We start from the raw sequence: 27,784 nt of genomic DNA on the forward strand, positions 1-27,784 counted from the left end.
GGTAGTCATAATCAATTTAATAAGTCATTAGTATGGTTTTGCATGACTAATGTACATTTGTGTAAAGCAAACTGGAATACTTTTCCATGGCCATTTTTAACTTCAGTTGGATATTTGAAGTACACACAAAATGGGCTGTAATTTATGGACACAGACACTGATTATAGTTAATTTATGCCTATATAGAGCATTATTTGTACATTTTGTTTTAATTTCGTAATAATGCTTATATATTCTATTTTTTAACTTTCTTTCCGACTTTCCCACGTAAAATGCATCGCAATGGCCACACAATCCTAAATACACAATTCCACTGGTGTCACAATTTGCAAAATGTTTACTCTGAATCAGTCTGTCCCTACTAGATATAAAAATAGTTTCCTTTGTACAAATATAAGGGCATTGGGAACACCTTCCACATTTATAGGTTCCTAATTTTCCTTCCCTAACTTTTTTCATCTCATATTTACCTTCTAACATAGTCTTTAAACTTTTACCTCTTCTATATGTGCATTTTAATGGTTCATCAAATATACATCTTAGGTCAGAAATTTCTCCAAACCTATTCCATTCTTCCTCCAAAATTTTCTTTATTTTAGGCACATTACCATTAAAGTCCACTACAAAGTTGCTCAGTCCTTCATCCTTATTATTTTTACTCTTTTTATGTGTTATCTCATTCAAATCACCTCTTAAACCTAAATTAGGTTTAAATTTATCCTGTCTAGCTCCCTTAACCTCTTTCTCTATCATTTCTATAAGTTCTTTGGGGTAGCCTCTATCCTCAAACATAGTGCTCAACTTGTCACATTCATCATCAAAATCACACTCTCTTGATGTCATGCGGCTTCCCCTCACAAATTGCCCTTTTACTATACCTTTTTTCTGGTAATAGGGGTGAGCACTATTAAAAGCCAAATATGAGTTTGAGAAAGTTTCCTTTCTAAAAATTTTTGAAAAAAAGCCATCGGCCCCTTTACCTATGGTGATATCCAAATAATTTAAAAAGTTCCTATCAATTGTAAGTGAACTTTAAAAACTCTGTAGATTCTGAAATATGTTCAAAGAATTCCATGAATTCATCCTCTAGACTAGTCCATAAAAAGCAGATATCATCCAGAAAACGCTTATAAAATTTCCAATATTGTGCATATTTTGAATTAATAATATAGCTATCTTCCCAAGCTGATAGAATAATATTGACATACGTAGGGGCACATCTTGCCCCCATCGCAACACCCTGAATTTGTTTGAAAAACTCTCCTTCATAATGAATAAAATTATTATTTAACACTAAATCTATCAATGTTAAAATAAGATAAAATTCATTATTAGTGAAATTACCATATTTTATCAAGGCTTCTTCAAGCCACATCATCCCTTGATCATGTGGTATAGATGAAAACAAATCCACTATGTCAATAGTTATAAAAATAATATTTTCATCATAAATATCTTGTGTTATATTTCGCAACAAGTCCCAAGAATCTTTCACAATACCCTGTCCTCCTAATGATAAAGCCTTCAGTTTTACATCCAACCATTTTGCCAAGGGTGCGGTTACTGAGCCCTCTGAAGTAACTATAGGTCTCATTGGGGGATTTTCTGCATCTTTATGAACCTTGGGAACCCCAAAAATGGTGGGAACCTTGGGTTTTTCCACATGGAGGTATTTAAAAGTATCAACATCTATTGAACCTTCCAATAACAAATTGTTTAGTTTTTTTTTTTTTAGGCCAACACTTTTTGGGATGTTTCCATCATTTTATCATAATCAGACATCTGAGGTGTACACATTCAAAAACAGGGCTAGAAGTGCTGGTTATGTGGGTTGTCTTTGAATGAGAATGGCTGATTCTGGTAGTCATAATAAATTTAATAAGTCATTAGTATGGTTTTGCATGACTAATGTACATTTGTGTAAAACCAACTGGAATACTTTTCCATGGCCATTTTTAACTTCAGTTGGATATTTGAAGTACACATAAAGTGGGCTGTAATTTTATGGACACAGACACTGATTATAGTAACAACAGCTTGATCAGGAAGGTGAATATAAAAGAATATGAGCATATATTTGTGGTCCAAAAAGAATGTGTGTGTGGAGGAGGGGGAGTATGGTTTGAAAACCACCCAGAGCTCATGGTGCACATAATCTGCTGCTGAACATCACTGCTTTGTCTCATGGTTTGATTCACAAATGGAGTAATATTATTGCACAATAGCTGCAGTAACACAGCCCACGTTGGCACCCTATTGATTAACTATTACCCATTTTCAGTCTGTACTAGATAAAAAGAGGTTACATGTTACTACAATCGAATATTTTGTTGTAAGTGTTATGATTACTATTTCTTTCCTTTAAAAAGATTCTGCATCTTGAGATATCTCAGGTTACCAAATGTTTAATACAACTACAAACTTTAAAACTAAACTTTATAAAACTTTAAAAACGACTGAGTGCTTTTGTCTTAACAGATACAAAAGAGTTCATCAGAGTAAATTGCTACCGAGATGAAAGTCCTTAAATACATTAAAACCACCAATCACGTCTTAAATTCCAATTGAAAAATAGTGATGTAAACCAGTAATTTAAAGTGGCAGGCTTCACATAAATAGCAGTAACAGGTTAAGAATATATTAAACCTGTTTAAATATAAATACATAAATAACAATATTGGAACAATTGAAAATATAATTCCTAAAATTAAATACAAAGGATATTGACTTGTTCATACAAGAGCCCTTTTCTTTAGCACACAAACAAAAGATAGGACGTCATTGATACCAGGGACAAATGAGGCATTTAATCTCAGCTGCCAAGTTGGTTCTTTATATTCCAAAAGTAATTCCAAGTCACCTTTGAAATTTTTCACAACTACTCAATCTATGATGAAAAATACAAATTTCCTGAAATTGAGGCATGTGTGGTATGTCTAAAAAGTGCATTAGTTATCTTCCCTTTCCTGGTGTCATTCAGGTGCTCACATATTCTTTCTGTGAGCCTCCTGTTTGTCTTCCCCACATAAAAACAATGACATGAAATACACATAGCAAGGTATACAACGTATGTAGTGTTCCAGATGCATCTCCTAGGACATGGGATAGTTCTTTCAAAATTAGTAACTGCAGCATAAAGTCCCTCGTGTACAAATCTATACAACTTGCAAAACCCATATTTCTTCATAATACCTGCTTAAACAAAAATGACTACTAAAGTCTGTCTCAAGGAGAGAATTTAATGTTAAAACAACCAAATCTGAGACAGTTGAAAAGAGGCACAAATCCTTAAAACAGTACCATATACTTCATAAACAAATGACTCTTCAGTCCACCAATACTAAACACATATACTTTATTAAACGAACGACTCTTCAGTCCACCAATACAAAGTACATTAACGCAATTCGACACACACTGCGTTTTAGTTTCCATAGACTTCTTCAGATGGAGACAAATGCATACTTGAACACACCCATCAATATATACTCTTAGGACTAATTAATACACTTAATTAGAATAATTAAAACAAGCTCTCTGAATATTTAAAAAACAAACGTTTTAAAACACATACTTTGTTCCTAAACTTCCATTCATAAATTATATAGTATGATAACCTAAAACATGAATAAATAATAAATATCATATAATTTAATCAATAAAATTCATATTTAGTGTTAACATTTTTCTTTCTTCTAATCTGTTAACACCATCTACTGTCAGAAATTATACTTGCACTGTCCTATGTTCCAAAATTAATAACGTTATAAAATATATCCTAACATTTAACAAATCTATATATTTCATTACTACAAATTATTTCATAAATATAATTCATGATGTAAAACAAGATTAACAATGATATTTAACATCCAGTTAAATATAACATTAACATTAACAATGCATAAACAGGGACTATAGTTTTGCTGATCTCAGCTTTAAAATAGGTGCCAGTGAGATCGCATCATTTAGACCTGGAAATTTGTTTGCTTCCAAGGAAAGTTGCCATAATAATTCTTTATATTTAATTGAGGTTTCCCATGGGCCACCCCTTACGTCTTTATCCACCGCGTCCAATACAAAAAAGTTAAACTTTGCTTCGTGGCAGCTTAATTTATGCCTATATAGAGCATTATTTGTACATTTTGTTTTAATTTCGTAATAATGCTCATATATTCTATTTTTTAACTTTCTTTCCGACTTTCCCACGTAAAATGCATCGCAATGGCCACACAATCCTAAATACACAATTCCACTGGTGTCACAATTTGCAAAATGTTTACTCTGAATCAGTCTGTCCCTACTAGATATAAAAATAGTTTCCTTTGTACAAATATAAGGGCATTGGGAACACCTTCCACATTTATAGGTTCCTAATTTTCCTTCCCTAACTTTTTTCATCTCATATTTACCTTCTAACATAGTCTTTAAACTTTTACCTCTTCTATATGTGCATTTTAATGGTTCATCAAATATACATCTTAGGTCAGAAATTTCTCCAAACCTATTCCATTCTTCCTCCAAAATTTTCTTTATTTTAGGCACATTACCATTAAAGTCCACTACAAAGTTGCTCAGTCCTTCATCCTTATTATTTTTACTCTTTTTATGTGTTATCTCATTCAAATCACCTCTTAAACCTAAATTAGGTTTAAATTTATCCTGTCTAGCTCCCTTAACCTCTTTCTCTATCATTTCTATAAGTTCTTTGGGGTAGCCTCTATCCTCAAACATAGTGCTCAACTTGTCACATTCATCATCAAAATCACACTCTCTTGATGTCATGCGGCTTCCCCTCACAAATTGCCCTTTTACTATACCTTTTTTCTGGTAATAGGGGTGAGCACTATTAAAAGCCAAATATGAGTTTGAGAAAGTTTCCTTTCTAAAAATATTTGAAAAAAAGCCATCGTCCTCTTTACCTATGGTGATATCCAAATAATTTAAAAAGTTCCTATAAATTTTGTAAGTGAACTTTAAAAACTCTGTAGATTCTGAAATATGTTCAAAGAATTCTATGAATTCATCCTCTGGACCAGTCCATAAAAAGCAGATATCATCCAGAAAACGCTTATAAAATTTCCAATATTGTGCATATTTTGAATTAATAATATAGCTATCTTCCCAAGCTGATAGAATAATATTGACATACGTAGGGGCACATCTTGTACTGTGAGTTTGGTGCCATCTAAATAACAGAGATAATTTGCTTAGGTGGTAATGTAATCAGAGATGTTACAGGAGACTAAGACAACAGGTATACAAACAGCCTACTTTTGTTTCTGTTTTCATGCAGAAGAATTTCTCACTGCTATGCCTCCAAAACCTGGCTACAGCAAAGCAAAGAGAGCCAGAGAGAATGTATTCACATCTCCAAGGTTTATTGCTCTAGAAGAAGCAGATGATGAAGAACAACAGAATTTCAAGACCCTCATGGATCGACTTGGTGCTGATAACATCTTTGAAGAGTAGGTACATCTGGGTTACTTGTTAAGAAACTATCTAACAAACTGAACAATTCAGTCAGCATTTTTAAGTTTTTTTTTTTTTTGCTACAGGAAAAAAATATTTAACAATTCAGATACATTTTATAATAACGTGTTTGCAATATATATAAATTAAATGAAATGCATCAAACTCTGACAATGAATTTACAGTTAAAAATAGCACCAGTATATATTAACCTGAATGCCTGTGTGAATAACAAAACCCCATTTTTATTTCAAATTACTTGTTTGTTTATAATGTGGTGCTCATAAAGGTTTACTAAGGAAGATTTAATGTCTGACTTCAGCCCTAGAAATACAGAAATCTAGGTTTTCATATCAGATAAGGAATGCCTGGCATAGGGAGTCTACCTCATCCCCCGACCCTGTAAGATGGCTACAACACTAGATGTAATGTGTTTACTGCATCCAAGCAAATCATTAGACAATGTTCTATTTTTGCCAAACTAAAGTATTCAAAGTAATAATTCACTGAAACAGTAGATACATATTTTTTGTAAGAATTATAATCTAATTCTGTGATTGCACAATACCAGGAAAGCAAATCAAATGACAAAGATCACCAATGGCTCGTTCGATGTCTAAGCACCTCAGATGATGACAAATTGTCCTTCGGTCATCATGTGAGGCACATACAAATGCACAGGGTTACTGGGGTGGAGAGTGGGGAAGTAGATGATGTTTGCCTTATAGCAGTCATCTCAGCCTGACATCCAGACCTTCATAAAACTAGTGACATCTTGCTGAAAAAGTTGCACTGATAACTTTTAACACACTACTAGTTTACACACCAGTTTTATTTACCTGCTTTTTGCTAAGAACAATTACAAATCAATTAAAATACTATGTATACAAGTGCATAAAACACTGAAAAGGTAAAAACAACACCCACTAATCCTTGAGATTAAAAAAAAAAAAGAAATATTAGTAATTATGCAAAATATAAAGTAAGACAAAATGAGGGTGTAGATTGTCACCAAACATTTTCCTCTGGGTGCATGTTGTTGGAGACTGAAGACACACAGCAGAAATAAAATTAAACTGGAGAAACAAATAGCTGTCACAAATTCACTGCAGATGCAGAGAAGAATGCAGCACCATGTGTATAGCTTTAATAATCAAGTGCGCAGGGGGTAAATAATGCCCATGGGCCATAAAGCACCAACAGACAGTAGGGCAGATAGCAGCAGGATGCCCAATGGGCATGTCACTGAAAATGCATGGCACAACGGGCAATACCTTTATTAAGAGCATGTGTAGATTGTTACCTCTTTTGTAGTGTCTACCGAACATTGTTTAAAATACATACAGGAGCATAAAATGTGACTACAGCAGCATGCAGGATTTTCTCCATCTTGCAGCACACTTCTAATGCTGTAGTTACTTAAGAATATGCTGTACACCAAGTACAATGCACTTTACTTCCTCTGCCTTCATGAACTTGGCTATTGAAGCTTTGGGCATGGCACTGCTTTCTTCTCCATGTCCACAATGAATTAATGATGGCCATATGTCTTTGCAGCTGAATTTCACTTCAGTCATGTCTCCCCATTCAAATAAATCTGCAGTAAAATGTCTTGCAACGTAACAGCCTGAACCCCTACAATGGTATAGCAAAGGTGAAGCAAACTTAGGTCAACTATAAGTAAGGTCAGAAAAATAAGTCTTCAGGAAATCTTTAACTCCGCTGACAGTGGGGGATTCCTTGAACCACCCAGGTAATATATTTTACCATATTTCAGAGACATACACCTTGGAATGCAAAACCACATATGCTAGACGATTCACAATCTGCTTCTGAAAAAAAACAGCCTTCCACGGTAGCCAAGCACAATAAGTGAACGAGCTGGTACCAGCCCAGTAGGTACTGTTGGTAGATCATGTTATGCAGCTAAGTACGCTATGACTAGAACTTTATACATAGCTTACCGATAAACAAGCAAACAGTATAACTCATGCAGGGCATCTGTAATATGCTTGTATCTTAATTACCCTGTAAGCAACCAGGCAATGGAGGTTTGAATTAACTGCAGCAGATATGTTTGTAGTCAGAAAACTTAAGGTATAAATTAACTAAAAGTTTAATTAGAAGGATACCAGGGCATGTACCACTACCTGAAGGTCTGAAAGAAGATTAGGGTGTTTAATTATAGAAATCCTGCTAAAACAGGGGTAGAACGTTTTAACAGCTGATGACACCTGGCCATTAAGTGTCAACCCATTGTCAAATGTCAACCCATTGTCAAAAAATAACATTAAATTATGCACCTCTAGCATGAATTCCAGTTTGTCTGCGCAACAGGTGATGTTAGAAGACACGACTGTTGCAGATAAGTCCCTCTAGGTGGCATGCATAGCCATCTTTGAGGTACTGAACTTTAATCAAATAATCACCATCCAGTCATAAATATATTCCAAGTGATGTCACACAGATACATTCATGAAGAAAGGCAGGCGTGTGCGTGTGGGTGTTGCCATCAAAAGAATGCTAAGATCACTCTCTCTCTAATGAACATCTCTGATGGGAATAAAATGTACAGGGAACAATAATGAGCCCAAAATGGAGTCCTGTGGTAATGCACAGGTGACAAGATAGAAAGCAGAGGAATTAACCCCCAACACTACTCGGTGGTGCAGTGGTTAGCATTGTCACCTCACAGCAAGAGGTTCTCCCATTCAGTTCTTGGCTGGAGCACATTCTGTGTGGAGTCTGCATGTCCTCCCCATGGTCAAGTGATGCTAAAGACATGTAGGTAGGTTCGAGCATGAATGGGCGTTCCTTCTTTGAAGGTTGGGCGTTGGTCTGGCAACTCGGCACCATAAAAATCCACTGCCAATCATGAGCAGACCGGAGTTCCGATGTGGCGAACCCTAACCGAGAAAAGTTGAAAGACTTTTACTACTCCATGGGTATACCTGGAGAGGTAGGAGGCAAAGCCATGCAGAAACATTCCTGATATGCCATAATCAATTTGTTTTAGTCCAAAATGATCCCATAATCCACTGTATAAATGGCAGGTAAGAGATTCAACAGGTCAACAGTTGAGTAATAATGTTGGTCTCTAACCTTGAGAATATCATTACAAAAAACTTGAAAGGGTTGTTTTGGAAAATTTAGCTGCACATACAGTACCTTTTTCCCAGACATTACTGAAAAGGGAGATAGGTTTATATCGGCACAGATTATCAACATCTAAACCAGCCTGTTTTTAGGATGGAAATAACCAATGCCACCTCTAATTCTGGTGGGGGAAAAACATCCTGAAGGGAGATCATAACTCATCTATTTATTTATTTATTTATTTAACTTTTGTTACTGGGAAAGTGTGACAGGGCAAGGACCCTTTTCAGCAGACACCTGGGGAGAAAAACTCCACATTATACACATTTGAATGAGCTAACATGAAGAATATACAATGCCATTCGGTATCAATAGGACTTAAGTGATCACCATGTTACATATACTATATAGTATTTATAACATGTAAAGCTCAGATACATTTACAGAATATAGTAGATACATCACTTTAAACTTATACATTAATACAGCATTCAGTATTATTTTACAACCTATATGCATGCTGTCACTGTGACATTACAATACAGAATGCAGTTAAGGCATATGCATATTTATCCAATCAGTCACCTGAGACTTGTAACCAGGACAGAACAGCAGTGAAAGTTTGAGAATTTAGTGATATTTGTTTTATTTTACTCACTGATGTGGGGAATTAGGAAGGGGATTAGTACTAGGGCAGTACTGTTATAGCAATATGCATGATTCCTTTGGGATTTTAAATTATAGACAGTTTAAGATTTAAAATAAGAAGGGATTTTGGTATTGAGATTGTTACAAGTGGAAGATCATTTGCTTGAGAGGTACATCTTCAAAGAGATGTTAAATCATAGATAAGATGAAGTGTTTTTGATATTTGCATTGATTGAGTTCTACAATTTACCAACATAGAGTACAGAAAGTTGTTATCATGATTTTTAGATTTTTGAGCGAGTACTTGGTGTTTTAGTGGGTGCAGTTTTCTAGGGGGTGTATACCAGTTTAATAACTTGCTGGTGGAAGGATATCTGTCTGGGGTATATAGAATATTGAGAGCAGGCTTAATATGAGAAAAGATTAGCTCCAGCCATTTAAGGGAGTGAAGTTCCACACCGTGATATGTTTGGGTAATTTTCTGAAATTCTTTACTTGCAAACTTTGCAGTTTTATTATAAGATTGCTAGAGTTTAGCTAGTTGAGAGGATTGTAGAGTAGTAGCATACAGGAGACTATGGAGCAGATAAGTCTGGGCCATAATCTTACATACATATTCTATTAGGAATGGATTCACTTTATATAGAATTCCTAGTTTACAGTTAATTTTTTGAACTGCGCGTTGGATGTGCTGATTGAATCGTACTATGGTCTATCATTATTTCCAATAGTTTTCTACTTTGAATCAATTTAATTCTAGTATTAATAATGTTGTTAAGACAATAGAGTTTGATTGATGGGTAGAAGGAGAAAATACCACTAGTTTACGTTCATTTGGATTTAGGAGTAGTTTCAGCCAGTTTTAGTTTTTTGTAAAGAAATGCTCCAGGTCATCTTGAAGCTATTTAAAGAGGCAACATATTAGCAATGAGTAAGCCGAGTTATTTTTGTGAGAGACTATGTATTTTATTATAAATATATTAAAGAGTAGGGGTCTTATTACTGAAACTTGAGGCACTCACAATGTTATTTGCAAAGGAGCTAACAGACATCAATGGCCTAGTTTCCTAGGTCTAAGAAGCAGCCTGAGATCGGAAACTGTATCAGATAATTCAGATGATCTAAAAATAGTGAATTGCCATTTCTCCTTGATTTCACCTGCCATGGATATTGTTTATAAAAGTTATTTAGCTGTTTCTATGTTATGACTAGTCCTAAATCAATCTTGTATTGTGGAAAGTAATTTTTTCTGTTAGGTAGTTGATCAAATGTATGTGAACACATCTGTCAAATGTTTTGTATAGAGGGGACAGGATGGCTATAGGTCTGTAGTTTGCTAGTTCAAGTGATTTGCTACCTTTATGTAAGGGGATAACACAGGATTGTTTCTGGAGTGTTGTAAGTATAGATAGTGGGTATGTAATTGCTCCTACAGCTATTTTGATAGGCTATCAGCTGCAAGACAGGTGGGTTTAAGTTTTTTAGTAGTCTCAGCAGCTCTCCAAGTAGCACACTCATCTTTGGTGCAAATGGCTGTGGGTTCAATTCCCACACCAGATAGTTGGATTAATTTCCCAATAGTGTAGCATAGGGGAGATGATGCCCTACCAAATGTACCATCAGATATTAAATCAAGGCCACATCTGCCTGAGCTGGTGATAGTAAAAATGGATGTAAAAGATCCCAATGCACTCAGTGGAAAAGTAGGGGAAGTTCTCTGGTGCCATGGCCAAACTTCCTCTAGTCAGTATGAATACTACCTCAGGTCTCCCCTAAGAACAGGCCATTGGCCTTGTGGGCTTAACCCAGTGAATAAACTGTAAATAAAATAAAATAAATAAATAAATAAAAATAAGAAAAATATTTTTCATCATCATAGTGGCAAGAGTTGTGGTAAGTAAGAAGGTAGTAGTGCCGATATCTATGTCACCAATGTGTTGTGCGCACTGTATTTATTAATGGATTTTTTAACATTTATCGAGTATGAGTTAAATCTGCATGGTATGTTATAGTTTGTTTCATCTATGAAAGGACAGGGTTGTGATTTTGACCAGGCTGGATAAGTTTGACTGTTCACCAAAACTGTTTTTAAAGTTTACAGTGATTTTCCTGTACAGTAGTTTTGCTTTACTTTCAGGATGGTATTCTTAGTTAGGATTTGTACATGTCAATATTATTACAGATTGTTTATTGTTTCTTTCTATGTGCCAGTTTCTCCCTGCTGTATCTCTGTTATGTGGTAGTCTTTTTATATCTAGTGTATGCCATGGAGCAGGATTTCACTTGATTCTTTTTCTGTGTTGAGGTGCTAGAGAGTTTAATATAAAGAGGAAGGTTTTGTTGAGGCAAGTTACTGAGTCATCTAAAGACAGATTTTTTAATAGTTCACGTTTGCTATGCTTAAGGAGAGACAAGAGCATTTCTTACTTTGGTTGTGTTTTGGTTTGTATTTTTGACACTTTTGTACTGGATGCTTCTATGTATTCTGGCTTCCATTTGACAAAAACAGGTTATGATCTCTGTGATGATGTGAAGTAGTGCCAGCTGTACTAGAGGGAGTAGAGCAGTGTATGTGTAACATATTCAAGCATAGCTAGCTGGAGTTTAGTAAAGAATTGTATGTCATTTGAATATCAAACTGATTTGTACAGATGCTTGTGTTAAAAAATGTATTTGTAAAGTTGCTTGTGATAAGTGTGTGTCAACAGTGGATCCTGATGGGCAGAAAATAAATATACATGTATGTCAGACTGTATTGTTGTAACTGATGAAATGTATATATTTTAACAAGAGGATACTGGAAGGGAAGGGGTTAAGCTCAGCCCAGCTAACTTTAAGAAAAACAGCCTGAAATTAAATGACTTGGTTTAGGCCATAAAGATTTTATCTCACAGGTCTGAATGTAGCCAGAGATGCAATGTCTGTGCTACTGTGCGGTGCCAGAGAATAGCTTGTTAGTTTCTGCAGGAAGGGTGGAACTGTTGAAATTGTTTTACAGCTGCCAGATACTGTAATAAACCTTCGCTAAAGTTCTGTGTGTGTATTGTGATACATCAATGCCAGATCCTGGCTCAGTTTCTAGTGAAGGGGTAGTATGGGAACCACAGCCTCAGTTGCCAAATGTGATATCATTCTGTAGCCAGCACTAAAACTGTATTTGAATACTAGTGAGAGATGTGAGGTGTGCACGCTGTTTCTGGACCTGACAAAGACACTCATCCACTTCATCTTGCCTTACTTTAGTAAGTAACTAGGGAACAGTAATTCTTCAGTCAGTTAGAAAAATATGGCGAGATTAGCTAAATGTAGCTTTTTTCTGTACCTGTCTGAGTCTTTCCATCTGTGTTGTTTATTTTATATTTCCTGTGATGGAAACTCTGATGGTTATTGTAAATAGATATTCAGCACTTTCATGTTTTTTCTTAAATATTAAATATATATAAACCTTTCATTGTAGCTAGTCTTTAAGAATTTTTTTACCTTTTAAAAGTACTTGCATTTATTTAGTGGCACTGTGGCTCCACATTCCTGAAAGTCTTGCTGCTTGATTGAATACCACCATTTGTATAAGTATTAATTTTAATAAGTGTAATTGGGTACCCTGGTAAGAGCCTTAAAGTATCTGGCTTCAGGTGTTCTGGTGGCAGTGAATCTACCTTATAGTCTGGGTGGGGGTGGCAGAGTGGGTAAGATGTGCCAGCCTTTCCCAGGTGTGTGTGTGTGTGTGTGTGTGTGTGTGTGTGTGTGTGTGTGTGTGTGTGTGTGTGTGTGTGTGTATGTGTGAAAGACAAATCTCAAAAGTGTGCGTGTGTGACAGCTACTTTGAACATGAACAGGGACAGTGACGGCACTGGTTTCACAGGTGGAGTACTTGGCTTGGAAGACCTGTCCAAGGACTCAGCTCTGTAGTAGTCACTGGGAAGTCTTATTTGGTTCCTGGAGAGGAAGCCCAGCCCCAGGACTGGTGTGTGCATTCCCTGTGTGCTCTTAAGGGAAATTGTACTTGGTGCAGAGAGCTGCATCTGAAAATACTGTGTGTGTGTGTGTCTATTTTTCTCACCATAAATGTTCCCCACTGGTGTTGATCACGAGGATCGAGGCTCCTTGATCACTGTCCCAGAGGAGGGATGTCACAATCACCGATGGTGTCAGGCACAATTCCTACATGTGAAATTTTTTTGAGGTCTTTTGTTGCTATCCAGTCCAAAATGCTTCCATTTATACTAACTTTATCTGTCCTAGTAGTCATATAAAGTAACTGCATTAATCTATACAGACTGAAAGTAGGGTGAATAGTTTTGTGTGAACACATAGACCAATCAGTATTAAGGTCTTCTAGGATTATTATTACAAGTAATATATTTGGAGTTATCTGTGATAATATACCTCAGAAGCTGATTTGTCTGCACTAGGCTGTGTATATATAATGCTGCTATTGTGCATTGATTTTTGTGAGTTAACTTTAAGAGTAGTTACTAAGACTTCATGTTTGGTATTTATATGGGGTGCACAGTAAGATTAAAAGATTTTGAATGTACAGTGGTTGTCCCACCTGCTCTTTTACTAGTACAATCATTATGTAATATGGCATATCCAGGAGGCAGTATTTCTTCATCCTTTAATTGTGATTTAAGGCAGGTTTCTGTTATTACATTTATGACAGGGGTGTACAAAGATATCCAGCTATGTAGGTCTGATATTTTGTTCTGCATACTACAGGCATTAATATAATATATTTTTACTCCTGCAGTTCTGATTTTGGGTTGCAGTAAATGTCCCAACATTTTAGAAGAAATTTGTGCATATATTTCTGCTGCAGTTTAAATTTTTGTAATAAGGCTTGGGGATGTGATATAGCTTATTTAATTTTAGAAATGTGTTTTATTCATAGATATTTTGGAGTTAACAGGTCAGTGGTGTTAGATTAGATAATCCGTTTTTACTACTATACTGTTAGTTTCTTTTAGATTGAATGTTTGTGTGGGAAAGTGAGGCTAATACTGATACGATTTATTAAAGTAGGTTTGGGATTAGGAGAAAAGAAAAAAATGTCTACAAGAACATTTGCAACTAGGTTGTGCTTTTTTATCTTGGTGGAATTTATGGTGCTTTTTTTCGGTAATATAGTAGGGAGGGGTGAGAGAAGTGACTGGTAGCTTGATTACAAGTCGGCTTAAATATATTTTTATATCAGAAGTCAAATTACACTTATCTGTAAGTTTTGGTGTTATATGCATAAAGTAGAGGAGTGAGTTAAGATGAAATCAATTTAAATAGTTGTAAGTATGCACTTAGAGTGAATTAAAAATGTGTTCAATAATTTTGTGCCATGCTGCTGAAGTTTCAAAGAAATGGCAACTTTAGTTACTGGAGGTCTAGTAGTGAAAAGCTATACATTGGATAACAAAAGTGCCCACGAGAGAGAGAGAGAGAAAGACACAGAATATTACTGAAAGGTAGAAAGGGGGACAGGAGGATAGTAACAGTAATAAGGACTGAGGCAGTGGGCAGCTCTAGATGAGGAAATAATTTATAAAGGTATGCTACAGTAGTTTTTATAATTATCAAGAGAGATTTTTATTGGATGGTAACAGATGAGGGTGGATCAGTGCAGTAATAAAGGAAATTATGTAGGGGTGTTTGGGATAAAGGTATTGAAGGGAAGCAATCCCAAAGATGAAAGACCCTAATTAGGTATGCAGTTAGAAACAATCTACTTGAATCAGGTCAGTGAGCACAGTTTAGTGATTTACAAGAGCTTTCCTGAGGTAAATAACTTATGTTGCATGTAGTTCATATGTGAGATATGAGAATGAGAGATGACAACCTATGAAAGTGACCTCCAAACTATTTTAATACTATAGTACTGAAGGTATGCAATCAGTTAACTGACAGAATTGTAGCAGTACAGGCTGAGGTATTGCTGCTGGTGACAGGGCTAATGTTTAGAAAGAATCCTTGCAATTGCCACCACAAGAAGCCAGGTCTGCAAAATTTCACGAAATTCAGAAATGTCTACTATGTCATAAAAGTTTTATAAATACTGTCTTCTTTCAGATTCGGAAAATAGTAGCAACTTCCCGTACTGTAAGCAAATTATTGTTTGAGAACTGTTTTATATATAATTCACTTCAAGAAAAATTATAATGGTTACTACTACTTCTTATCATAATTATTTTAATTAAAATAAACATTTCTGTACCACACTACAAAACTATAGCAACTTTAATTTAGTCTAGTTGCTGAGAGTGTATTTTCCTCTAAAATAGTACTTGGCTGAAGTTACTTTATTTTAAAACACTTTATTGAATTATCAGTTATCACAGGTAAATATATATTTATATAAAGAAAAACAAACCATATGAACATGTTCACAGTTACAAACATTATGCATCACATATATTCTTCTGTAAAATCATCCATCCAGCATTACATAAATTGCTCAATCTCTGACTTCTCTTAAACTTCACTCATCCTCCAAACATTATTCTGCACACATTATTCCCAAAGTTTCACTTTTATTCTATGTAATTTGCTCCTACCCTTTTCTAAAGACCCTCATTCAGTTATTTTATATCTGTTATAATATTCACTACTTCAAATACAGTTGGTTTATACTTTGATTTCCACTTTCTAGTAATTGCTTTTTTGGCAGCCACAAGAATTAAAATTAACAAGGCCTTATAATGTCTAGGCATGCAGAGCCTGTATCATAGCTCAAAAAAAAATATATATATATATATAATTTCCTTAGTTACACCCATTTGCTCATCCAATATTTCTGACAGAGTACTCTTGAAGGAATTTTTAAAGCCTGTCAACATATTACACTCCTAAAGAAGCATATGTTCCCGATTACTTCTTTCTTCCCCATCAGACCTCCAACATTTGCCATCTACCTAAGGAAAAGTTCTTTGGAGTCTGCTTGGGGTATAAAATTACCTGCGCAAATACTTCCAAATAAAAATCCTAAATCTTCTAGGCCTTGTTATATTGTATATTTGGGTGCCATACATATACACTCCCATAGTTTCCTTGTGAATTGCTTATCCCGTCTCTATTCCCAACCTCCTCTGATTCCTATAGTTTATATGCCCTACTACGTTATCCCTTTAACAGCAGCTTCTGTTCCACATTCAACTAAAAACTCTACCAGAGCAGGTCTTCTGCTTAGGATTCCCTTTTCCCTTTCTGTTTGCCTATAACCTGATACCCAATCCCTGATAGGTAACACGGTCTCTAGCCTGCAATACAAATGTCTTCTTGGCCTCTTCCCATTCTACTAACTTTTTTTTCTAGCTATTTGCTCCCAATACCTTGGTTTATATGCCAGTTTTCTCCAGTAAATTCCAGCCCACTGTTGCATATTTTCTGTATCTCTAATTGCAGTCATCCCTATTGGCAGAATCTCCGTTCTTAATTTTTGTGTTGGTTTAGTCCCTAAAATATTTTCATCTACTTTATGAATATAATATTCTGTATGACTGCTGCTGTTCTTCTTAAGGATCTGCATCCAAAATCCCACTCTCTCCATATTTTTTGAGCTCCACCATGCTTCATCATCTTCCTTTTTCACTTTGAATTAAAGCTTTCTGCTTATGTTCTGCATATCATCCCTAAATGTGTAGCTCTAAAATATCCTTTCAAATCAAGTGTTCTTAAACCACCTTGTTTTGTTAGAAGGATCAACGTATCTCACTTGACCCTTGCCCTTTTCCCATCTCAGATAAAATCCCTCAATTACTAATATTATTAAGACACTATCCATAACTTCTCTGGTTAATAAAAATATGTCTGACCTGTGTACAAAACTAAAGGGACTAAAATCATTTTCACTGCTCGTATCTTGCTATTCATATCCCAAAACAAGAGCTTCCAGTTTCTCAGTTTTGTATTACCTTTTATTTAGTCTCCTCCCACATATTCTTAACTGATATAACAGAATATTTTTTAACCCATAATCCTAAATACTTCAATGACGATGTGAGGTATTGCCAGCTATGTCAGGAGAAGTAAGGCAGTGGATGTGTAACATATGCCAGCACAGCTAGCTGGAATTTTATCAAGAATTATATCTTAATTGAATATCAAAGTGATTTGTACAGATGCTTGTGTTGTTGCTTGTGTTAAAAATGTATCAACAGTGTGTCCTGCTGGACAGAGGAAGATTTTGTGTGCCCTACTTGCTCTGAATATCACTCATCTGTGGCTGCATTTTATTTTGATTTGAAGCTCTTTGTTTAAGGTTTGATCACTTCTATTTTGCATCTTATTCTAGTATTAAATTTCTTTTGTTTTAATTTTTCTGTTTGGTTGGAGTTTTAAGAGTTCTTGGCTAGGGTCAGTTAAAAACAGTTACCAAAAAATTCCTTTGCAAACTGTGACTAGCATCAGTTAGTTTGTGGGGGGGGGGGACTGAGAAACAGCATTTCTCTTTTATTTAGAAATACCTGTAGTTAGCTGAGGAAAAGTTCTTTCAAAGTTTGTTTGGTCTGCATTGCTCTGAATATAATTCATGTCTGATTGCATTCTTCTCCCTCCCACCCAGCCAGTCCTTGTTGTGTTCTTACATTTGATGGCTTTTGAGCTGCCCACCCCTACTATAAATCTCATTTTGGCACTTCTTCCAGTCCCATCTCATCAGCTCATTCTACTGATTAGAGAGAGAGAGAGAGAGATCATTTGGGAAGGCCCACCCCTTAGTTTCTCAACCTTGAATGATCGCGTTTCTACCCATCCCACTTAACCTAAAAAATGCACTTTATTCATCTGCTTTTACTGTATTTGTGTTTCTTCCTACTTCATTACTTTATTTTGCTTTTGATACTTGTTCTTAGGAAGTATTCAATTGCATCTATTCTGCTGCATTTATTACTGCATGTTAGTAGCCTGATTAAATTGTAACTCTTATTCTAAGCCTTTTGGTTTAAGCACTTGGTTTTCAGGTCAGTTGCTTTACATTAGGTTTGTGGTCTACACTCTTGTGGCAGGAGAGGTAGCTTACATCCTTCTAAGCTGGGAATTGTTGGTTGAAGGCTTAGTGTGTATGTTTTTCTAAAAGCATCTTAGTTCTGGTTTAACAACTTGGGCTTCTGGCCAGTTATTTTACATTAAGAAGGTTTGTCGTCTACACTCTTGTGGGAGGAGAGGGTAGGTTCTGCCCTTCTGAGCTGGGAATTGCTGGTTGAAGGCATATTGTGCCTGCTTATTTGACCTGTTTCTTTTTGAAACTTCTGCACCTTGTTTGCTGTAGCATAGACTAGATTCAGAACTGCTGAATCTAGCTCTGTTTGTATAACTTGACCACTAATCCAGGCCAGTTTTTTGGAGAGGGCTCCCCTGCACCCTAGTGGCAGGAGTGTGTAGTTAGAACTCATCTAATTGAATGTTGCTGGAACAAACTCAGTTTTGAGCTTTTTTATTGGTTAATTAGTTAATTTAACTCAGTTTGCTCTTGTTTGCTACTGTTACATTTAAGTGTGCATTTGTTCTCCTGTGTTAAATTGACCTAAACAGAGTTTAAATATCTTTAGTGTAGTCTGGTTACAGGTTTTGCTGTATCCAGATCTGTTTGTTTGATTCCTGTGTTTCCTGCTACACCATCTTGTTTTGGCCGGGGCCTCCCTGCACTTAGTGGGGGTAAGTGAACTGGTTGGAACTGGTCTGACATAGGGTGTTTACTGTTTAGCTAAGAGCTCAGGGACAAGGGTTGATTAGTCAATTCAGTGTTTCTATTTTACTTTAATTTTTGTGGTATTTGAGCTTGTTTGCATGTCATGTACCACTGCTGCTCTGTTTTACCACTTTGTGAGTATCTCAGCTGCATTTTTTCCCTTACCAGCACTCCTGTGTAAGTGAGGCCCTCACTTGCAGCTACTGTATTGATTTTATTCATCCCTACTCACACCTATAGGTATTCTCCTCAGACAGTACCCAGTCTACTATCCCTGATCTCGCTTCAACAGATTCTGAAAACCATGGACATACAATTTCCTATGGTTTCTCCTACTAGTCTAGTTGATATGTACATCCTGAGACAGTGTAGCAACTGCCTTATGTACATGGACAACCCTCTACTACAACCACCAAGAAACACAATATGTGAGAGATGCAATTACATTAAGAACCTAGAATCCTTGCTGTCTCAATCACAAGCCAGTACATCTAGCACTGAGAAGGTTGTCTGTGCAAACACTACAAACATCACACCTCTAATACCACCCACACCTGTACAACACACTCCTACATATGCAGAGGTTCTCAAAAACATACCTAAACAAAAGAGACCTCTGAAGCAAACACATACACACACATCACAACCTACAGGACCAAGCATCACACATAGCACACACACCTGTGTCTCACAGCCTCTAAGCTCCAGTCACAAACCCAGCATACTAGTCATAGCAGACTCTATCTTGAGACACACGCGTGCCCCTCACCAGGCTAGACAAGGAGAAAGTCATGGTAAGTTGCTTGTCAGTTGCTAGAATCTGCCATATCACACACTCAAGTCTCTTAACAACAGGTACTGTTATGACTCTGTCATAGTCCATGTTGGTGTGAATGACTGGACTATATGAAGAGAGACATGCTTGAGCTCACTGAATGTGTGTCCCATAAAGGTATGTTCCCCCTCTTAAGCAGCATTCTACCATCACCCAGAATAATGCATACAAGCAGAAAAAGAATTGGCTTAGTTTCTGGTGTCATTCCAAGGGGATCCAGTACCTGACAGCCTGGGAGGACATGATTGACAGACCATGATGCTTTACCAGAGATGGCCTTCATCTGTCACCCCTGAGCTTCAGGCTTCTGTCAAAGGCTGTTGCCTCCCCCATAGTGCCTTTTTTAGACACAGTCAAGAGCACAAAATTGCCAATATGAAAAAATCTTCTAAATGAAATTTAAAGGTCATGCTGCTAAATGCTAGGAGTTTTAGCATGAAACTGCACTCATTGCAAGCACTCCTTGCCCTGGAGGATGCTGACATTTGTGCAGTCACTAAAACCTGGTTCAAAGCTGCGAACAGCACACCAGCCCTACCAGGTTACTCATCCTACCATACTTTCAGAACCCAAAAGTAGGGCTATAAAGCCAAATGAGGTGAAGTGTCAATATTTATCAAAGAAATACACACCTCCAGGCTGGTCAAATGGTGTGACACACAGAAGACACTCCAAGTGCAGTCAACTGTTAACAAAACACCTATTCAAATCATAGCTAGCTACAGACCACAACCCTGACTCAGGACACCCACTCCACATATCTGGACTTACTTGAATCCATCAGGATTCAGCACTCTGCCCTGATCCTGGGTGACTTTAACTATCCAAACATTGAGTGGAATACCTATTCTAGCCAAGACATGAACACCCAGAGATTCAACGATTTCATCAATGCATTGGATCAGCTGGTCAGCACCTGTACAAGAGGTGAAGATATCCTGGACCTGATATTAACCAACATGAGTAGCCACTGTAGCACCCCTACAGGGTTATCCTCCTTGGTAAGATCTGATCATAAAGTGATCCCTTTGTAAGTCACCATCTCCCCTGACCCCCTTGTCAGGGTCAAACAAAAAAACTTTTCCAAAGCTAACTACAGTCTCCTGAGAGCAGGTATAATCAGTTTCAGAGCTACCATCCCTTCAGTTGGAACTAGCACTAATGTCCAAGCCTACACCAAAAAACTTTATGAGCACCTACATAGCTGTATGGACTCAGCAATACTTGGCAGAACCAAATCTTTTTCCTCAAGGAAAAGTGAACCTGTCTGGTAGGCAGCAGCAATAAACAAGCTCTATAATAAAAGGAATCATTTGCTGTCCAGGACCTAGAAGGAGCAGGTGCCAAGTTGGAAGCAATCTCTCCTTTGTCTGAACAAGAAATAAGGTCACTGGTGAAATCCTCTAAGGCTAACTTTGAGTCCAAATTTCCCACATCCACCAAGGACAATCACAAGACCTTCTTCACATATATCTGCAATCTCAAATGTAACACCAAATTTGCTCTGAACTGATGGTTAATAACACCAAATACACAAATGCCATAGATATAACCAACCTGCTGGAAGACAGGTTCAGTGAAAACTTCACCCCCTGTCCCCCATCAGTAAACCAGGACATCACCAGGGAACAGGTCATTAATGCTCTCTCAAAGGCAAACAATACAATCTCAACAGGACTTGACAACATCCCTGGCTGTATCCTACATGAACGCAGGCATGAGCTCTCAACTCTGTTAGGCATCCTATTCAATCAAAGCCAGAGTACTGGCTTCATCCCAGCCAAATGGAGAACAGCCACTGTCATCCCACTGCACAAAGGTGGAGTGCCCACTGATCCAGGCAATTATAGGCCGATCAGCCTAACTAGCCTGATCTGCAAGTCCATGGAACGCATTATCATGGAACTTATAAATAAGGACATTGGCAACCTCCAAACACTTGACGCCACACAATTTGGTTTTGTCAAAGGGAGATCTTGCCTGTTAATCTTGTTTGACTTCTTCAAAACAGTCACCAAAGCCATGGACGAGGGGAAGACAGTGTACAACACCTACCTTGACCTAGCTAAAGCCTTTGACACTATTCCCCACTTGGGCATAATAGATAAACTCTCTCAGCTAGGCATCAACATATATGTTACCAGATGGATAGCTAACTGGCTCACTGAAAGAACCCACTGAGTCAAAATAGGGGAAGCCACCTCCAGTAGTAGACCCATAATAAGCAGTGTACCCCAGGGATCGGTCTTGGGGCCTCTACTATTTGGGATATACTTTTCTGAGGTGCAAGCCAAAACCAGTGGCCTGTGGCTGACCAAGTCTGCAGATGACTGCAAGCTGGGTGCGGTCTTAAATCCTCTTAGTGATGTGAACATCCTCCAAGAGGGACTTACCCAAACTAATGACTGGTGCCAGAAGCCTGACCTCAAGCTAAATGCCAAGAAATGCATCATTATCCCCTTTGAGGAAAATAGAGTTCCCACTAATTATCACATTAATAACAATGTACTAAGCACGCAATCAGTTGTGATGGATTTTGGCACCCAGGTTGATAGCAACCTGACTTTTGGCCACCATGTTGCATCCATTGTACAGAAGGCTTTCTACATGGCCCACCTCATAAGTAGGGGTATTTCCTCCAGGAACAAGGAGGTCATAGCATCCCTGTACTCCACCCTTATCAGACCTATTATCAAATACAACTCCCCCTTCAGCATGTACCTTGCCAAGCACATGCAGCAGCTGGAGAGAACAAAGAGGTTCCTGATCAGAAAAACCCAGGGTCTCAAACATCTATCCTATACAGCTAGGCTAAAAGCCTTGTCTCTCTATTCAGTCTCATATAGACTGCTCAGAGATGACCTGTGTCTGGCATACAAGGCCATCTCAGACCCAGCTTTGATGGAGTTGCTGCATACCCGCAAGTCAAACTTCACTAATGCAGCCAACACACAAGGCCTCAACCTGGTCTGTGACATTAATAGAACTTGTTAGCAGGATAGATTTGTGTCCCAAAGACTCTGCATCTATGGAATAGACTCCATCTTTATGTCAAGCAGAGTACCTCTCTAGCCCTCTTTAAGAGGAACCTGGATGACTGGATGGGAAACAGAAAATACACCCCTGGGATCCCAACTGTGTCCCTGCTGGACTTTCTGGGAACATGGGCAAAATTCTTGCCTAGGCTTACAAGGTCTTCTGGGCCAATAGGCTAGTATCATATGAACATATATGCATGTATTATTGTAACTGTTGAAATGTATATACTGTAACAAAGGATACTGGAAGAGAAGGAGTTAATATCAGTCCAGCTAACTTTGGAAATAGTAAGACATTACATTACTTAACTTAGGCTATAAAGATTGTATCTTACAGTTCTCAATGCAGCCAGAGACAAAAAGGATGTAGTAGGAAGCTTTATTTATTGTCTTTGCAGTGAACTAATTGCTACTCTGAAAGGGTAGAAGTCTGAAATTGTTTTATGACTTCTAGAAGCTGCAACTGTTCTGAGCAAAACCCTATGTGCGTGTGTGTATTATTGACACATATGCATTAAATCCTGCCAGTTGTTAGCAATGGGGGTAAGCATGTGAACCAGAAGTCTGATAATCAGATGTATGTGATGTCATTCTGTAAGCTAGGACAAAAATTATATGCAATACTAGATGAGACTGAAGTCTCAGAGCAGTCTGTTTTTAGAACCTGACAAAGAAGAAAGACCACTCACCTACTTTATCTTGCCTTGCTCTAGTACGTGACTTGGGAATAGTAATTTTTTTAGATCAGTCAGGAAAGTATAGTGAGATTAGTTAAATGCTGTTTTTCTGTATCTGTGTGAATCTATTCATCTGTGTTATTTTAATATTTCCTGTGATTGAAACTGTGGTGTTTATTGTAAAAATATTTAATATTTTCATGTTCTTTTATTATTTATCATTGTATATATTTAAACTACTTACTGTGTCAGGTCCAAGAGTACTTATATATATTTGGTGACACCTCTGTGTCCACTTCTGAAAGCCTTACTGCATTGGACAAACATTATCATTTGTATTAATATTAATTTCACGCAGTATAATTGGGTACCCTTGAAGAGCCTTAAAGTAGCTGACTTTGGAGTGTCTGTTGGCAGTAATTACCTTATAGTCTTGGAAGAAGGGGGCATAGGTAGTAAATCTGTGCCAGCCTTTTGCATGTGTGTGTGTGGGGGGGGGGATCAAATCGAATCTGAAAGATTATGTGTGTCAGCTGCTTGGAGCAGGGACACAAAGCACTAGTTTTACAAAAGGAGTGGTGGAGGACTTGGCTTGGACATTCGGTTGAGGACTCAGCTCTACAGCTGTGCCAGTGGGGAGTCTTATTGTGGGTGTGGAGAGAGAGATAAACCAGCCCCCAGACTGTGTGTGTTCCCTATGTGCTCTTAAAGGATATTGTGCTTGATGCAGCGAGCTGCATCTGGAAATACTGGGTGTATCTATTTTTGTTTCAAGTAAATGTCCTTCTCCAGTGCCACTGGTGAGGATTCAGGCTCCTTGATTACTGGCCCAGAGTGAGGAACCTCACAAATTCATTTTCTCATACCCCCATAAATATGGGTATTGTGGAACCAGTTCATGTATGGGAACATAGTTAACAGCTACAGCCTTTATTTTACCTTCATTAATTTTATATCCTGAAAAAGATTTGAAAGTGTCTCAGAATGTTCCACAATACTGATGTGTCATTTTCTGGTTTTATCAGGTACAAAATAGTATTGTCTGCAAATAATGCCATCTTTTCTTGATTGCCATAACAATTATATCCTTGAATTTCTTAGTCCCTTATTTTGACAATGACTCTAAATATAACACAAATAACAAAGAGGAAAGAGGATACCCATGCCTGGTTCCTCTTTTCAGATGACTTATTAGAGAAGAACCTTCCCACTTTAACTTTTTTCCTCCAATCCCTCATATATCCTCCTAATTAATCTTATTATTATATTAGGGAATGCAGATGCTTCCATTGCTCTACTCATAAAATCCCTCCTTACTCTGTTGAATGCTTTCACTGCATCAAAACCCAACAGCAGCAGCAGTATTTTTTTAGTTGAAGTTACTCTTAACATGAACATACCACTAAAACAAAACAGTCAGTGCATTAGCAGTATTTATACTTTTAGACGATTACGGTACACATTCATGTTGTGACATTACATTCTTGTTTGCTCTAATTTCAGTTGTCTGGAGAAAAGGAACAAAATGCATATGCATAATACCAACCAGAAAACAACAAATCTTACCAACACATTTACCGCTTTCCCACCAAGTTATTTTTGGTTTAATTACAGAAGTGTTTACTGGAACAAGTGCTTCTGTCACATATTGTGTTTCCCAAGCAAATTATGGGTGTTATTTCTGGTTTCTATGGTATCTTCATGTAGCCCATTTCATTATATCTTCACAAGTGCCAAATAAGAACAGTACTGACATTTTTACCAAGACTTAGGTTAGAAAACTGTATCACCATTTTTGTGCTAAACATGTAATAATGAAATGGATAACCATACTCTAGGATATGAGGACTGGAAAAATAATGAATATATAAATGTGGGAGTTGGTGAAAACTGAAAATAAAATGTTTTTTTCACAATATCTTTTTACACAAGCACAAAATAGAAGAATTCAGAAAAGCATGCTGCATGAGAGAAACTTGTCTCTATTCAGTATTTATTAAGGACTTTGAAAAAATATAACTTGCTAATATATTTCTTTTGTTCTAGCCAATCAGAGATCTGGAAGCTATGGACGAAACTAAGACAAGATGAGCCCCATCTTTTAGGAAATTTGGAGGAATTTCTGTCTAAAGTAACTCAGCAGATTCGAAAAACTAAGGAGGAAAAAGATACTTTGGAAATGACACTGAAAAAGTTAGGAAAACGCTTCTTGATATGATTTTTAGTTAATTTTAGAAGGATGGTGCAATGATGCCATATCATAAATTTAGCATCTCAGAAAAGAAAAGGACAAAGGACAGCTGGCATTTAATACTACCTTCAAGAAAACTGGTGCTAACTGTGCCTTAGTCTTTCTTATTGTTATGAAAAAATATACATATGTAAAGTGTGTGTTTGTAGGTATGTATGCGAAACACAAAAACATCTCACTATGTTGCATTTTCTACACAGAAGAATAACAGAGCATAACACTGAGGTTCACCAACTATACGAAGAAATGGAAGAACAAATTACAAGGGAAAAGGAAAGACTTCATAATGAGGTAAGGTCTGAAATGAAAAACACAATGCCTGCTTTACTTTAATTATTACTTGTTTGTTTCCAGAAACATGTGTATGATGTCATGATACCTGCAACTATTTATGAATGGTAGAGCAATCCAACACCATCAAACCAAATATGGAAAAATAACTGGAGGAACCAGTGTGGAATAAAAATCTAAATTAGATTACTGTTATTTTTCATCTTTCGCAAGTTATTTAGAGGTTATTGCCCTTTAAGATATGTTGGTAGATTAATGAATCTAATCACATCTGTTTACAAGTGATACAGCAAATTCTCTTTATGATCAACACTGTAACCTTACTGGTTGAGGCATCTCAATTGTGTGAAAGGAGAACTCTAATCAGGGCTGGATCCAGAGTAAAGCTGCCTAGGACCCACTGCTAGCTGGGGGAGGGCATAAATGTCATCAGTTGGCTGCATCTTTCCACCTCAACAAAGTCAGTACAGTGTTTTTTTTTTCTTTTTAAAGAAAAAAAGAAAATCCCACCCCACCTCTTTTCTCCATCCAAACTGCCCACCTCTTTAAATTAGCAACAGTAGTATTCCTGACCTGCCACCTCGTCTTTTGAACCTGGTTTGATTACCTCTGGCTCTTTCCATTGAGGAAAGTAGCTGATGCCATTTTCCATTTTTATTTTATTTTCTCTTTTATTTGCTACTATGCTAAAAACTAAAATTAGACCATTCTTTTAAGTTATTACATCTAGTTTTTCATTTTTTTCTATTGATACTTTTCCTTTTTGATTGAATAGCCTGTTATCCCAAATTTGTAATTACCAATTCCCATCCCATCCCATCCCTGTTGGTGATGTGGTAGACCTGTTACCCTGCCCTCACGTCCAAGGCAGACGTGATCATGCTTAAGTAGATTGCAAAGTCATATGCTCACCCACAGAGCAAACAAGTTGAACGTATTGAAAATGGACAGTGCTGTGTTGTGTTGAGTACTACCCCACTGCATGCTGCCCCAGAGGACTTGAATGGTCTTGCCAAAGGAAGGTCCCTGCTTTTAAGAAGTAAGCAACTTGATTCTTCTGGTAAATCACTGTAAAAGGATTACAGCCAGTAAGTTATGCCGGACATTAGATTTCCATACTTCTTATTCTAAGACATTAGTTTTGTTTTGTGTAGTTGCGCTATATTCTCATCTTTGAATTGTTCATTTCTCTGGCAAATCACCAAGAATTAGTCAGTCAGTCAGTAGTACCAGACATCAGATTTCCATATTTCTTATTAGAATATAAGTGTTTATTTTGCTTTATAATTTTTGTTGTGCAACTATACTGTCTATTTAATTTCTCCTTTGTGTTTCTAATCCTGTGACAGGAATGGATCCCATTCCCAAGTCAAAGTATGATTAAAGGTCATGAAATTAACATTGTTTCAGTCTTTGATATTAGCCAAAAGTGCTATTTGTAGCAGCCACAGTGTTTCCAGAAATGACTCCTCCTGCAATTCTTACAGAGTTACATGTATTTGTAGCATATCAAAATAAGAGTGTACATTATTTTTATGAGACCCATTGTTCCTACTACTATTGGAAATGTCTGGGTATCCTTCCTCCACATTGCCCTCCTTTCTGCCTGAAAATCCTGGTATTTTATGATTTTGTCTCTCTCTGTTCGCAAAACACTGTAATCACTGGGTGTAGCAATTTCAGTGATCAGTGCTACTTTTGTCTTCTTTTCATGGACTACTAAATCAAGTTTTCTCGCATCTATTTTTTGAACTGCTGGTAATGGTATATATATATATATATATATATATATATATATATATA

The 27,784-nt window shown here is 36.9% G+C and overlaps 1 protein-coding gene across 1 annotated transcript in view; it reads left to right on the top strand.

The window, feature by feature from the left end:
• Positions 1-27,784, top strand: part of LOC122806313 (golgin subfamily B member 1-like) — a 512,564-nt gene that overhangs the window by 144,138 nt on the left and 340,642 nt on the right. Inside the window, exons 4-6 of the mRNA XM_044076629.1 lie at positions 5,297-5,468; positions 25,486-25,632; positions 25,891-25,981. Coding sequence (XP_043932564.1) covers positions 5,297-5,468; positions 25,486-25,632; positions 25,891-25,981 — 410 coding nt within the window. The remainder of the gene's footprint in view (positions 1-5,296; positions 5,469-25,485; positions 25,633-25,890; positions 25,982-27,784) is intronic.

The sequence above is a fragment of the Protopterus annectens genome, chromosome 7.part0 (genome assembly GCF_019279795.1).
Source record: "Protopterus annectens isolate FY-2018-M chromosome 7.part0, PAN1.0, whole genome shotgun sequence".
NCBI lineage: Eukaryota > Metazoa > Chordata > Ceratodontiformes > Protopteridae > Protopterus > Protopterus annectens.